Raw genomic sequence first — 12,500 nt, 5'->3', positions numbered from 1 at the left:
GGGTGCTCTTACACATTATACCCCTCACAGATGTGAACTGTAGGGAGCTCTAACACATTATACCCCTCACAGATGTGAACTGTAGAGGGCTCTAACACATTATACCCCTCACAGATGTGAACTGTAGGGGTGCTCTAACACATTATACCCCTCACAGATGTGAACTGTAGGGAGCTCTAACACATTATACCCCTCACAGATGTGAACTGTAGAGGGCTCTAACGCATTTTACCCCTCACAGATGTGAACTGTAGGGAGCTCTAACACATTATACCCCTCACAGATGTGAACTGTAGGGAGCTCTAACACATTATACCCCTCACAGATGTGAACTGTAGGGGCTCTTACACATTATACCCCTCACAGATGTGAACTGTAGAGGCTCTAACACATTATACCCCTCACAGATGTGAACTGTAGGAGGCTCTAACACATTATACCCCTCACAGATGTGAACTGTAGGGAGCTCTAACACATTTTACCCCTCACAGATGTGAACTGTAGGGGTGCTCTAACACATTATACCCCTCACAGATGTGAACTGTAGGAGGCTCTAACACATTTTACCCCTCACAGATGTGAACTGTAGGGGCTCTAACACATTTTACCCCTCACAGATGTGAACTGTAGGGAGCTCTAACACATTTTACCCCTCACAGATGTGAACTGTAGGGAGCTCTAACACATTTTACCCCTCACAGATGTGAACTGTAGGGAGCTCTAACACATTTTACCCCTCACAGATGTGAACTGTAGGGAGCTCTAACACATTTTATCCCTCACAGATGTGAACTGTAGGGAGCTCTAACACATTATACCCCTCACAGATGTGAACTGTAGGGGCTCTAACACATTATACCCCTCACAGATGTGAACTGTAGAGGGCTCTAACACATTATACCCCTCACAGATGTGAACTGTAGGGAGCTCTAACACATTTTACCCCTCACAGATGTGAACTGTAGGGGGCTCTAACACATTATACCCCTCACAGATGTGAACTGTAGGTGGTGCTCTAACACATTATACCCCTCACAGATGTGAACTGTAGGGGGCTCTAACACATTATACCCCTCACAGATGTGAACTGTAGGGGGCTCTAACACATTATACCCCTCACAGATGTGAACTGTAGGGAGCTCTAACACATTATACCCCTCACAGATGTGAACTGTAGGGGCGCTCTAACGCATTATACCCCTCACAGATGTGAACTGTAGGGGGCTCTAACACATTATACCCCTCACAGATGTGAACTGTAGGGAGCTCTAACACATTTTACCCCTCACAGATGTGAACTGTAGGGGTGCTCTAACACATTATACCCCTCACAGATGTGAACTGTAGGGGGCTCTAACGCATTTTACCCCTCACAGATGTGAACTGTAGGGGCTCTAACGCATTGTACCCCTCACAGATGTGAACTGTAGGGGGCTCTAACACATTATACCCCTCACAGATGTGAACTGTAGGGGGCTCTAACACATTATACCCCTCACAGATGTGAACTGTAGGGGGCTCTAACACATTTTACCCCTCACAGATGTGAACTGTAGGGGGCTCTAACACATTATACCCCTCACAGATGTGAACTGTAGGGGCGCTCTAACACATTATACCCCTCACAGATGTGAACTGTAGGGGGCTCTAACACATTATACCCCTCACAGATGTGAACTGTAGGGGGCTCTAACACATTATACCCCTCACAGATGTGAACTGTAGGGGCGCTCTAACACATTATACCCCTCACAGATGTGAACTGTAGGGGCGCTCTAACACATTTTACCCCTCACAGATGTGAACTGTAGGGGCGCTCTAACACATTTTACCCCTCACAGATGTGAACTGTAGGGGGCTCTAACACATTTTACCCCTCACAGATGTGAACTGTAGGGGCGCTCTAACACATTTTACCCCTCACAGATGTGAACTGTAGGGGCGCTCTAACACATTTTACCCCTCACAGATGTGAACTGTAGGGGGCTCTAACACATTATACCCCTCACAGATGTGAACTGTAGGGGGCTCTAACACATTATACCCCTCACAGATGTGAACTGTAGGGGTGCTCTAACACATTTTATCCCTCACAGATGTGAACTGTAGGGGCGCTCTAACACATTTTACCCCTCACAGATGTGAACTGTAGGGGTGCTCTTACACATTATACCCCTCACAGATGTGAACTGTAGGGGGCTTTAACACATTATACCCCTCACAGATGTGAACTGTAGGGGCTCTAACACATTATACCCCTCACAGATGTGAACTGTAGGGAGCTCTAACACATTATACCCCTCACAGATGTGAACTGTAGGGGCGCTCTAACACATTATACCCCTCACAGATGTGAACTGTAGGGAGCTCTAACACATTTTACCCCTCACAGATGTGAACTGTAGGGGGCTCTAACACATTATACCCCTCACAGATGTGAACTGTAGAGGGCTCTAACACATTATACCCCTCACAGATGTGAACTGTAGGGGCTCTTACACATTATACCCCTCACAGATGTGAACTGTAGGGGGCTCTAACACATTATACCCCTCACAGATGTGAACTGTAGGGGGCTCTAACACATTATACCCCTCACAGATGTGAACTGTAGGGGGCTCTAACACATTATACCCCTCACAGATGTGAACTGTAGGGGGCTCTAACACATTATACCCCTCACAGATGTGAACTGTAGGGGTGCTCTAACACATTATACCCCTCACAGATGTGAACTGTAGGGGGCTCTAACACATTATACCCCTCACAGATGTGAACTGTAGGGGGCTCTAACACATTATACCCCTCACAGATGTGAACTGTAGGGGCGCTCTAACACATTTTACCCCTCACAGATGTGAACTGTAGGGGGCTCTAACACATTTTACCCCTCACAGATGTGAACTGTAGGGGGCTCTAACACATTATACCCCTCACAGATGTGAACTGTAGGGGCGCTCTAACACATTATACCCCTCACAGATGTGAACTGTAGGGCGCTCTAACACATTTTACCCCTCACAGATGTGAACTGTAGGGGGCTCTAACACATTTTACCCCTCACAGATGTGAACTGTAGGGGCGCTCTAACACATTTTACCCCTCACAGATGTGAACTGTAGGGGCGCTCTAACACATTTTACCCCTCACAGATGTGAACTGTAGGGGCGCTCTAACACATTTTATCCCTCACAGATGTGAACTGTAGGGGGCTCTAACACATTTTACCCCTCACAGATGTGAACTGTAGGGGCGCTCTAACACATTATACCCCTCACAGATGTGAACTGTAGGGGGCTCTAACACATTATACCCCTCACAGATGTGAACTGTAGGGGCGCTCTAACACATTTTACCCCTCACAGATGTGAACTGTAGGGGGCGCTCTAACACATTTTACCCCTCACAGATGTGAACTGTAGGGGGCGCTCTAACACATTTTATCCCTCACAGATGTGAACTGTAGGGGGCGCTCTAACACATTATACCCCTCACAGATGTGCTCGTCCATAGACATTCAGTCTAATGTTCAGTTCAAGCAACACCCTCATTATTGAATTGAATATCTCGGCCTCTGAGTGGACTACAAGCTCAATCTAGATGTCATTAGAAAGCTGAGATCCTCCCCTTTATGATGATATGTCGAAGACATATTTTATGATGATTTCTTTTGCATGCTTTTCCTTCTGGATGGCATATTTTGTTTTGGCCATCTCAGATGTAACATTGTATTATTCACACAAGCAAAACTCACAGACATGTTTTTTTTTTACCTTACTCCCTAAGGTAAAAGTGAAGAAATGTGAGAAGTGATGGTTATATCTGAAAAATTCTCATTCTAAGCTTTCAAATGATACCTCATATGCCTGACTTAATGTTTTAAGTGTACATTATTTTTTTGTGATATAGCACCCCCCTTTGGACCTGCCGGCTGGTTCATAGATTTTAAGGGGTTTTAAATGCGTCTCACTTTCACAAGTTCTTGAAATGCTATCAACGTGAATGCAATTATGTGAAAGGTTTTACAGCCTTGCAATAGGCCGATGTTAATGTCAAGGTCAGCAGTGGGTTTCTAAGGTACAAAAAGCTTACTGACGTGAGCACTTGATTCAGAAACACGGACAGTTGCAACTTCACTGCATGATGCCCTGCCAGATAGATTGCTGCCCGTAGATAAACAAAATTCATAAGAGCCTTCTAAACACTTTAATAATTTAGCATTTGATTTAGCAACTCTTGAGCTCTTTAAAAAGGGACATTCTGAAACCAAAGTTGATGTTTTTCATCATAAACTCACACCAGAGGAAGTGCATGGCAGTGTTATTTGTGAAAGAATCCCACGAGCGCCCGTTCTTCCCACTCACACTCCCACTCAATCTAATTGTGTCACAAAAAAACAGTTGGAGTGGCTCTCCTATCAAGAGGTCACTTTAAAGATGGAGCATTGATTAAATGTTCCATTTGTTGAGGTTAAAAATAGAATGCAAAATGAGATTTGTTAGTCAACTGGAGGGGCACGGACATGTGTTCCCCATCCCGTCTCTCTAATAGATGCAATCCTGACACTTTTATGCCTCTTCATACAGCTGCTCTGACCCATTGCTGACACTCATTATTTTAAATCCTTTGAGCTTATAGGCTGCACACACACACATACACACAAAAGAATAAGAAGGTGACAGTAGTTTCAGGGATGAACATTCGCTCAACATTGCTTCATCTATATTGTGTATTTTAATATCGAGTTAGTTGCACAGCTTCTAGTGGATCAAGTGCCACTTTTATACCCATTTGTGTGCTGTAAAGTGGGGAGATGGTACATTAGTTTTATCTCTAAGAGGAAGAGGAAGGGTCAAGCGTCTCTGCAGGTAGTAAACGTGCTAATCAGAATCTGAAAGACTGATCATATACAACGCTCATCTTACAAGCTGGATCTTCTGACTGTGCTGCGCTCACGCTTGTAGGAAACAGAACGCTTTTGCCAGCTCTCAGAAATGTGACAGATGGTGGATATGCTTGGGAAGGTGGAAGACTCTCTTGACTCTCTCCCATAGGAGACTTTTTAAGCGCAAGTGAATAAAGTCAGTTTACATGCATTTAATGCAAATGAGTTCAGTAGCTCGGGTTCATCCAGCATGTAAACACGTTAATTGGACCAAAACTGGCCTCAGCATTGTATGTCAAGGACAAATGGTGTTCCTTATTCACTTTAAATGCCCATAATTATGCGTTATAGACATGAATATTCCGGGATAGTTTTATAAAATTATAAGCTTCACATTTCTGCCTTTAAACCCTCCAAAAATGTAACCCATTGACTTCCATTGTAAGTGCCTCACTGTAACCTCCATATTTGCTTTTTTTAAGAAAAGGAGGGATGAGTCAAAATGAATTGTTGTGGTGATCAACATTATACCACAAATGCTGTTGATTGATCTTAACTTGTATTGAACCCAGAATATTGCTTTAACCTGATGTGACCCCGTGTCCACATGTGTGGATGTTCTAGTTTGGCTTTGCTATACGCAACACATCATTTACTGAATATTGTTCACAAGACTCTAGACTGTCATTTAAGGGTTAAACTTCTAAGTCACATGACACAACAACATGCCGCTGATTTCTGTGAGGTGCTTCTATGGACGCAGTGCCAATAAAAGTGCCTCTGGTAAGAAACCTCTTTATGTTTTGTCATTGATACCTGTTTGGTTGTAAAGAGGAGAGTCTCTAGTTTCATTTGATATGCCGCTTTATAATATATGTTCATTTTACATGTGTCAGCACACGGATAAACATGATGTCCACATACGTGGAAACTCCTACTGCATTTCCTCAAAAGTGGGTCATTTATCTTCATTTTAATCTACGTTCTGTTATATTTTATTTTATCATCACTGTACAATTTGATTCTATTCATTAACATTTGTAAATACATGCATATATATATTTACTGTACATTATCATGTGTTTTTAAGCTTACTGCATCAATGGCCAACATTTTGACAGACTTTGCAATTTCAACTGTAGTATTATAAACATTTATCATCTGATGTTTCCACTGCTTGTGTGCCGCACACTCCCGATAGAGTACGCCGCTCGCTCACATAGTGCTGACTAATGAAGACTTTATTTAAAAATAAATACAGCCTCTCGTGGTGAAGTAATCGTCCAAGGCCATGTCGTGATGTCAAACTCAATACTGCAGCATTCAATCATGCAGCCTTAATGGATACGATACCGATTACTGCGAGATCATAGTCTGCAGGTGTCAAGTCATTTTGGATGGTTATTTGTTTATTTTTGTCAAGTTCATTGTACAATCTAATGAGGATGTCTGGACTCTGTCTGCTAGGGTTAATGATTATACATACAAGTGCTTTGATATACTAGTAATGACTAATGAGGACTTTCTATAAGAAGTCAAATATCACGCTTAGACTGCAAATGTCACATCCATAACACTAGAGGTGATGCACGACCTAAAATATGTTATTTACATTACATTTACATGTATGCATGGAGTTAAGTGCCTTACTCAAGGACACAATGGTGGTGACTGTGTGGATCAAACCAGCAACCTTCTGAGTACCAATGTATTATACAGTGCACTTATTACAGGGACAATCCCCCCGGAGCAACCTGGAGTTAAGTGTCTTACTCAAGGACACAATGGTGGTGACTGTGGGGATCGAACCAGCAACCTTCTGATTACCAGTTATGTACTTTAGCCCACTACACCACCAACTCCACTTGAGGCTAGGGAAGTGAGGTTTACACTGCACAGCACCTACCAGCTGGCTACGCTTACTCTCACCCCCTAAACCTCACTCCTATTCGGGTCACGGCACCACTTTCCCACTCGATCTGCTCTGAGTGGGATTCGAACCGGCGTGTCCGGCATGGGAGGTGGGCACACTAAAAAAAGAGTGCATTTTATGATGCACTGTCATTTATAGTTGGACAGACTGGTGAAGACTGGACCTCCACTATGCAAAAACTTGCTGTAGTTTGTTTGTTTATTAGGTGCTACTGGTTACAAATAAAAAATAAATAAAGTGAACGCACAAAGCAGTCACATGGGTGTCTCTGGAAATTAAGGGAGCTTCGGTAACACTTTATATATTTATTTATTTAATTTTAAAGTAGTATATTTTTAGGGCAATTTAGGTTTTTGCATTGTGACTTTAAAAATAGTAATTAGTGGTGTTTGCCAAAGGCAAGGCATCACTATTGTTCTATTGCATACTTATTATTATTCTTTTTATTATTCCACACAAAGTTTGGCACGCTACTCCTCCTACAGCTTTTGTCCCAGACCCCTGAGTGACGCGTCAAATCGTGCGGCTCATTAAAAGGGCCTGACAGCCCTGCGCCTCTCCCTCTCTCTCTCCATCAGAGGATTTATATTATCAAGCAGCCAATAAGTAATGACCTAAAATCTTCATAGCCACACCCTAAAACATGCTAAAAACGTGCTAGCGTCATGTTAACACATGCTAGAATCGCCTAGCGAAGTGTTAAAACATGCTAAAAACATGCTAGCATCATGCTAACGCATGTTAGCATCGCCTAGCGAAGTGCTAAAACATGCTAAAAACGTGTTAGCATCATGTTAACATGTTAGAATCGCCTAGCGAAGTGCTAAACATGCTAAAATTGTGCTAGCATCATGTTAACACATGCTAGCATCGCCTAGCAAAGTGCTAAAACATGCTAAAAATGTGCTAGCATCATGCTAACACATGCTAGAATCACCTAGCGAAGTGTTAAAACATTCTAAAAACGTGCTAGCATCATGCTAACACAAACATAACACCTACATGCCACCATCATGAAAACACATGCTAGCAACATTCTATGACCATTATTTTAATGCTTAGCAACAAGTTAGAAAATTGTATTTGACGAGTTTTGCCACGGCTAGCACCACTCACATTTTCTTCAGGAAATGTACCTATCTAGTTATTTATGCAATTCCATTTTAGAAATGTAGAAATTTACTTTAGGTTTTTTTCCTTAATGAGAATTTGGGGAATTGTAATTGCCATGAAAACAATGCAAAACATCATACAAAATAAAAGTTCATTTTCTTAATGCAAATAAATGATTATTATTTGTTTTAAACGACCCAGGCATGTTGTCATGAGATTTACCCTTTTATCTATCCCTGTCTCGTTTTTTCCTCTTTGCAACTTATAGCAAGAGCTCCTGAGTGCTGCCCCGTCCCACTCAGTCCAGCCGTCCCCCCTGCCCAAACCAGTGTCATCGGTCCATCATGCCCAGCAGCCCACACATTCATCACACACCCCTCACTCGGCCACGTTACCCAGCTGCCCTGGCAGAGGAAAGATGTCCAAGTTCCTCAATCCAGATGAGATGACCTCCAGGGATTATTACTTTGACTCTTATGCACACTTTGGAATTCATGAGGTATGAGCACATCAGAGCGGTGATGTTTATGATGAAGGATAATCAAATCCTGTTGGTAATCGACATCATTCATCATCGTGTTTTATGCTGGATGTTATGTACTATATAATGCAGAGTATGCAGAGAAGTGGAGCAAGAGAGAAGGGTGCAGGATGTGATTGAATTATAGGATGAGGTAGCACGGAGAACACACCAGATTCATATTTAGTATATAGGTCAGATGTTTGTCTCAGTGTGACAGAGGTGTACACGAATAAGCTGCATAGATCTGAAGAGGCACGCTTTATCTGTGGTGGAAACATGCTCATGCTATCAAAGGTCTTAAAGACTGTCTTTTATAGGAGTGTCTTATGTTTGTGTTTCTAACAATGTTTTCTGCGTAGTATACTAACACGGACTAGCATGAATATTAAAGGAATATTCCGGGTTCAATATAAGTTAAGCTCAATCGACAGCATTTGTTGCAATATTAGCACATAAACGTACATTTTCTTTAAAAAAAGCAAAAATCTGTGTTACAGTGAGACACTTACAATGGAAGTCAATGGGTTGAATCTGTGCACATACGTGTGCGTGTGAGTGTTAAGACAAACTGCCGTGCACTGCACTGCACACCGAACATGCTAAAGACTCAAGAGTGTTTTACATTTGTCACATCTGTATGTAGAGAAGAGTTCAAATAGTTTTGAATGAAGTTTTTGCTTTTGCAAGAGATGTTGTGCATGTTGTGTGTGTTTTGGGGTTTTGTGTGAAGAGTTGAAAGAAAAGGAGCAATAGTTCCAGAAATTGTGTAAGCAATCGTCAAAAACTGTAGGACTAATACACACGTTTACAGTTTTCTGAATTATGGGGCGTCTGTGTCTCAGGTGGTAGAGCGGGTCGGACACTAATCACAGGGTTGGTGGTTCGATTCCCGGCCCACTTGACTCCACATGCCGAAGTGTCCTTGGGCAAGACACTGAACCCCAAGTTGCTCCCAATGGCAGACTAGCGCCTTACATGCAGCTCTGCCATCATTGGTGTATGTGTGTGTGTGAATGGGTGAATGAGATGCAGTGTAAAGCGCTTTGAATACCGTTAAGGCTTAAACGCCATTTGTCGAATCAATCAGTCTTTTTGCAAAACACTACACCACCACTCCACTTGTGTTGCTCAACACGGGCAGCAAAAGTTGTAGTTTGAAGTGCTTTTATAACATTTCTGTCTTTAAACCTTCAAACATTGGCCCCATTCAGTTTCATGTAAGTGCCTCACTGTAACCTTGATTTATGCTTCTTTCTTTCTTATTTCTTTTTTTTTTTTTAAGGGGGACGAGTTGAAATGAATCTACATTCCTTTAAAAAGTCCAACATGTTACTTTCATGTCCACTTTAGATTTATGCATTTGTCAGGTGCGAAAACAAACTTTAGTGCATTCAAGCTATACAGTCTTTGATTGTGTTATGTTCCCTTGGAATCAATGACCCTTGGGATTTACCATCAAATTACTTTATTAAACTTCTAATAATCACACTGAGTAGGTGAGTTTCTGACTGGCTGGGTTTCAAAAACGAATGTGGTTGTACCGTGGTACAGTGATGGCATTGGAAGGTACCACCATATGCTTTGATATACAGTACAGGCTGCACTGGTTCTGAATGATGACTGTATTCATATAACATGGTATTACCATGATCCATGTCCAAAAACATGATAATGCTGTGCTATTTTTGTTATTATATGTGTGTTTGAACACACCTCTGATGCACAATAATGATGTCGAGGCTGTTAGGTATTGAATTTTGTGCTATGGTAAACAGTGCCAAGTATTACCATGATTTTTGTGGCCCCATAGTAATGCCATAGTCCGGGGCCGGGTCGTGATTCTGCACACCTGGCTCCTAATTGGGCTGATTTCTCGCATCCTCCTTTCCATTAATTGCTTTACACTGGTTCCGAAATCTGGGAAGGAGGAGGGATGTGCCGTAGTAGAGTTCTCGCCACTATCATCCACCCCAACGGAGCAGCCGCGGCCATCCGCCAGGGGACGGAGGAGCCAAGCCGAAGAACGGCCGCCAAGGGGAGGAGGGGCTTCCAACCACCTGGATCAGTTACCGCTGCCAGGGGCGGGGGAGACCCCTACCTTCCACCAAAAACACAGCGGGGCTTTCTGTCCACCAGGGGCCGGAGGTCTGCCTCCGATCCGTCCGGGAAGGCGCGGCTGTCGTCCATTAGAGGGTGGAGGAGTGGCCGAGGACCAAACTGCGGCGTATCGGAGGACCGGTGAGTAAGTGTTTTTCCCTCTCTCTCTCTCTCTCTGCCGCTCCGTGTTGGACTTTCCCTCTCTTTTTAAAATGTTTTGTTAATTTGGCACGATCGCCGTTATGGTGCCACATTTTTTGGGGTTTCCCTCCTCTTGTCCCCTCCCTCATCCAGGTAGACGGGGATGACCTGCCAGCAGATGGTGTGGAAGACACGCCCCTCCCCAGGGAAGGGGGGGGGGTGTCCATCATGGCCTGAGAGAATGAGGGAGGAGTGTGGCAGGGTGGAGGGCAGGACCAGGTCATGATTCTGCACCCCCGGCCCCTAATCAGGCTAATCAAGCCTCAGAGAGGGATAAAGACTGACTGGAGACGGCAGTGCGACAGAGAGAGAGATTTACGGACAGCTGTCGCGTGTATTTGTCTTTTTGTTTCAGTTTTATATTAAAATATTATTTATATTGTGAAGCCGGTTCTCACCTCCTCCTTTCCATTAATCCCTTTACACGCTGTTTTTGGAACATGCTGCTGTGCATGATAATGCCAGGGTAGACTTTGATGTGTGTACCATGTAAATGGTCTATTAATAAGGTAATCACTCAGTTCCAATGTCTATATCAAACTGGCATGGTGTCAGCACCCATCACCCTCACTGTATGCTCTAAAGCTCTGGTGTGTGTGTGTGTGTGTGTGTGTGTGTGTGTGTGTGTGTGTGTGTGTGTGTGTGTGTGTGTGTGTGTGTGTGTGCGTGTGTGCGTGTGTGTGTGTGCAGGAGATGTTAAAGGATGAAGTGCGTACACTGACATACAGAAACTCCATGTACCACAACAAACACATCTTCAAAGACAAGATCGTGCTGGACGTGGGCAGTGGAACTGGCATCCTCTCTATGTTTGCTGCCAAGGCCGGAGCCAAGCACGTGTATGGGGTAAGAGTACGACACGCCTTATGCCTAAACCAACAGGAGTCTGTTTTCTCCTGGCATGCTGCAACGTCCTCAGTGTCCAAAATAGAATCATGTGTTTCAGACATACTAAGAGACTCAGAGCTTTTGAATGCGTCGCGATTAATCATCTTTTGTGGGGAAAACTGATGCTTTATTACCACATACTTATTTTATACTTATACTGATCCTGCTCCACATATATGCTTATCTTTAAAATAAATGCTGCTCGCTTTGTTATCTAATTCAATGACATTCGGACACTTTTAATCATGGTACAATGGTATTCTTTAAAATTAATTGGAGTACCATGTAAACATCATTGTGCATGACTATAGTAATCATTAAGTAGCATAATATATATCTTTTTTCTCCCAATTTGGAACGGCAATCTCCAATTTGCTTTTAAAGTCCTCGTGGTGGCGAATCTCAGTTGCCTCCATGTCTGAGACCGTCAATCCGCGCATCTTCTCACGTGACTTGTGGAGCGTGTTACCGTGGAGACGTAGCGCGTGTGGAGGCTTCACGCTATTCTCCACGGCATGCACGCACAACTCCCCACATGCCCCACCGAGAGCGAGAACCACATTATAGAGACCACAAGGAGGTTATCCCATGTGACTCTACCCTCCCTAGCAACCGGCCAATTTGGTTACCCCATGTGACTCCACCCTCCCTAGCAACCGGCCAATTTGGTTACCCCATGTGACTCTACCCTCCCTAGCAACCGGCCAGTTTGGTTACAGCATGTGACTCTACCCTCCCTAGCAACCGGCTCAATTTGTTTACCCCACGTGACTCTACCCTCCCTAGCAACCGGCCAATTTGGTTACCCCATGTGACTCTACCCTCCCAAGCAACCGGCCAATTTGGTTACCCCATGTGAC

At 43.6% G+C, this 12,500-nt stretch overlaps 1 protein-coding gene and 1 long non-coding RNA gene across 4 annotated transcripts in view; one reads left to right on the top strand and one right to left on the bottom strand.

Annotated features, from left to right (window-relative positions):
• Positions 1-12,500, top strand: part of LOC127661954 (protein arginine N-methyltransferase 8-B-like) — a 39,354-nt gene that overhangs the window by 5,212 nt on the left and 21,642 nt on the right. For 2 of the 3 annotated variants that reach the window (XM_052152944.1, XM_052152942.1), the window contains exons 2-3: positions 8,200-8,430; positions 11,443-11,598. In XM_052152944.1, coding sequence (XP_052008904.1) covers positions 8,200-8,430; positions 11,443-11,598 — 387 coding nt within the window. The remainder of the gene's footprint in view (positions 1-8,199; positions 8,431-11,442; positions 11,599-12,500) is intronic. The other variant, XM_052152943.1, reaches the window with a different exon arrangement.
• The window catches only part of LOC127661961 (uncharacterized), a 120,934-nt gene that overhangs the window by 92,043 nt on the left and 16,391 nt on the right, over positions 1-12,500 (bottom strand). The window lies entirely within an intron of this gene.

Source organism: Xyrauchen texanus, chromosome 21 (genome assembly GCF_025860055.1).
Source record: "Xyrauchen texanus isolate HMW12.3.18 chromosome 21, RBS_HiC_50CHRs, whole genome shotgun sequence".
NCBI lineage: Eukaryota > Metazoa > Chordata > Actinopteri > Cypriniformes > Catostomidae > Xyrauchen > Xyrauchen texanus.
Note: the sequence above shows the minus strand (reverse complement) of the source record. Positions and strands in the feature narration are given on the sequence as shown.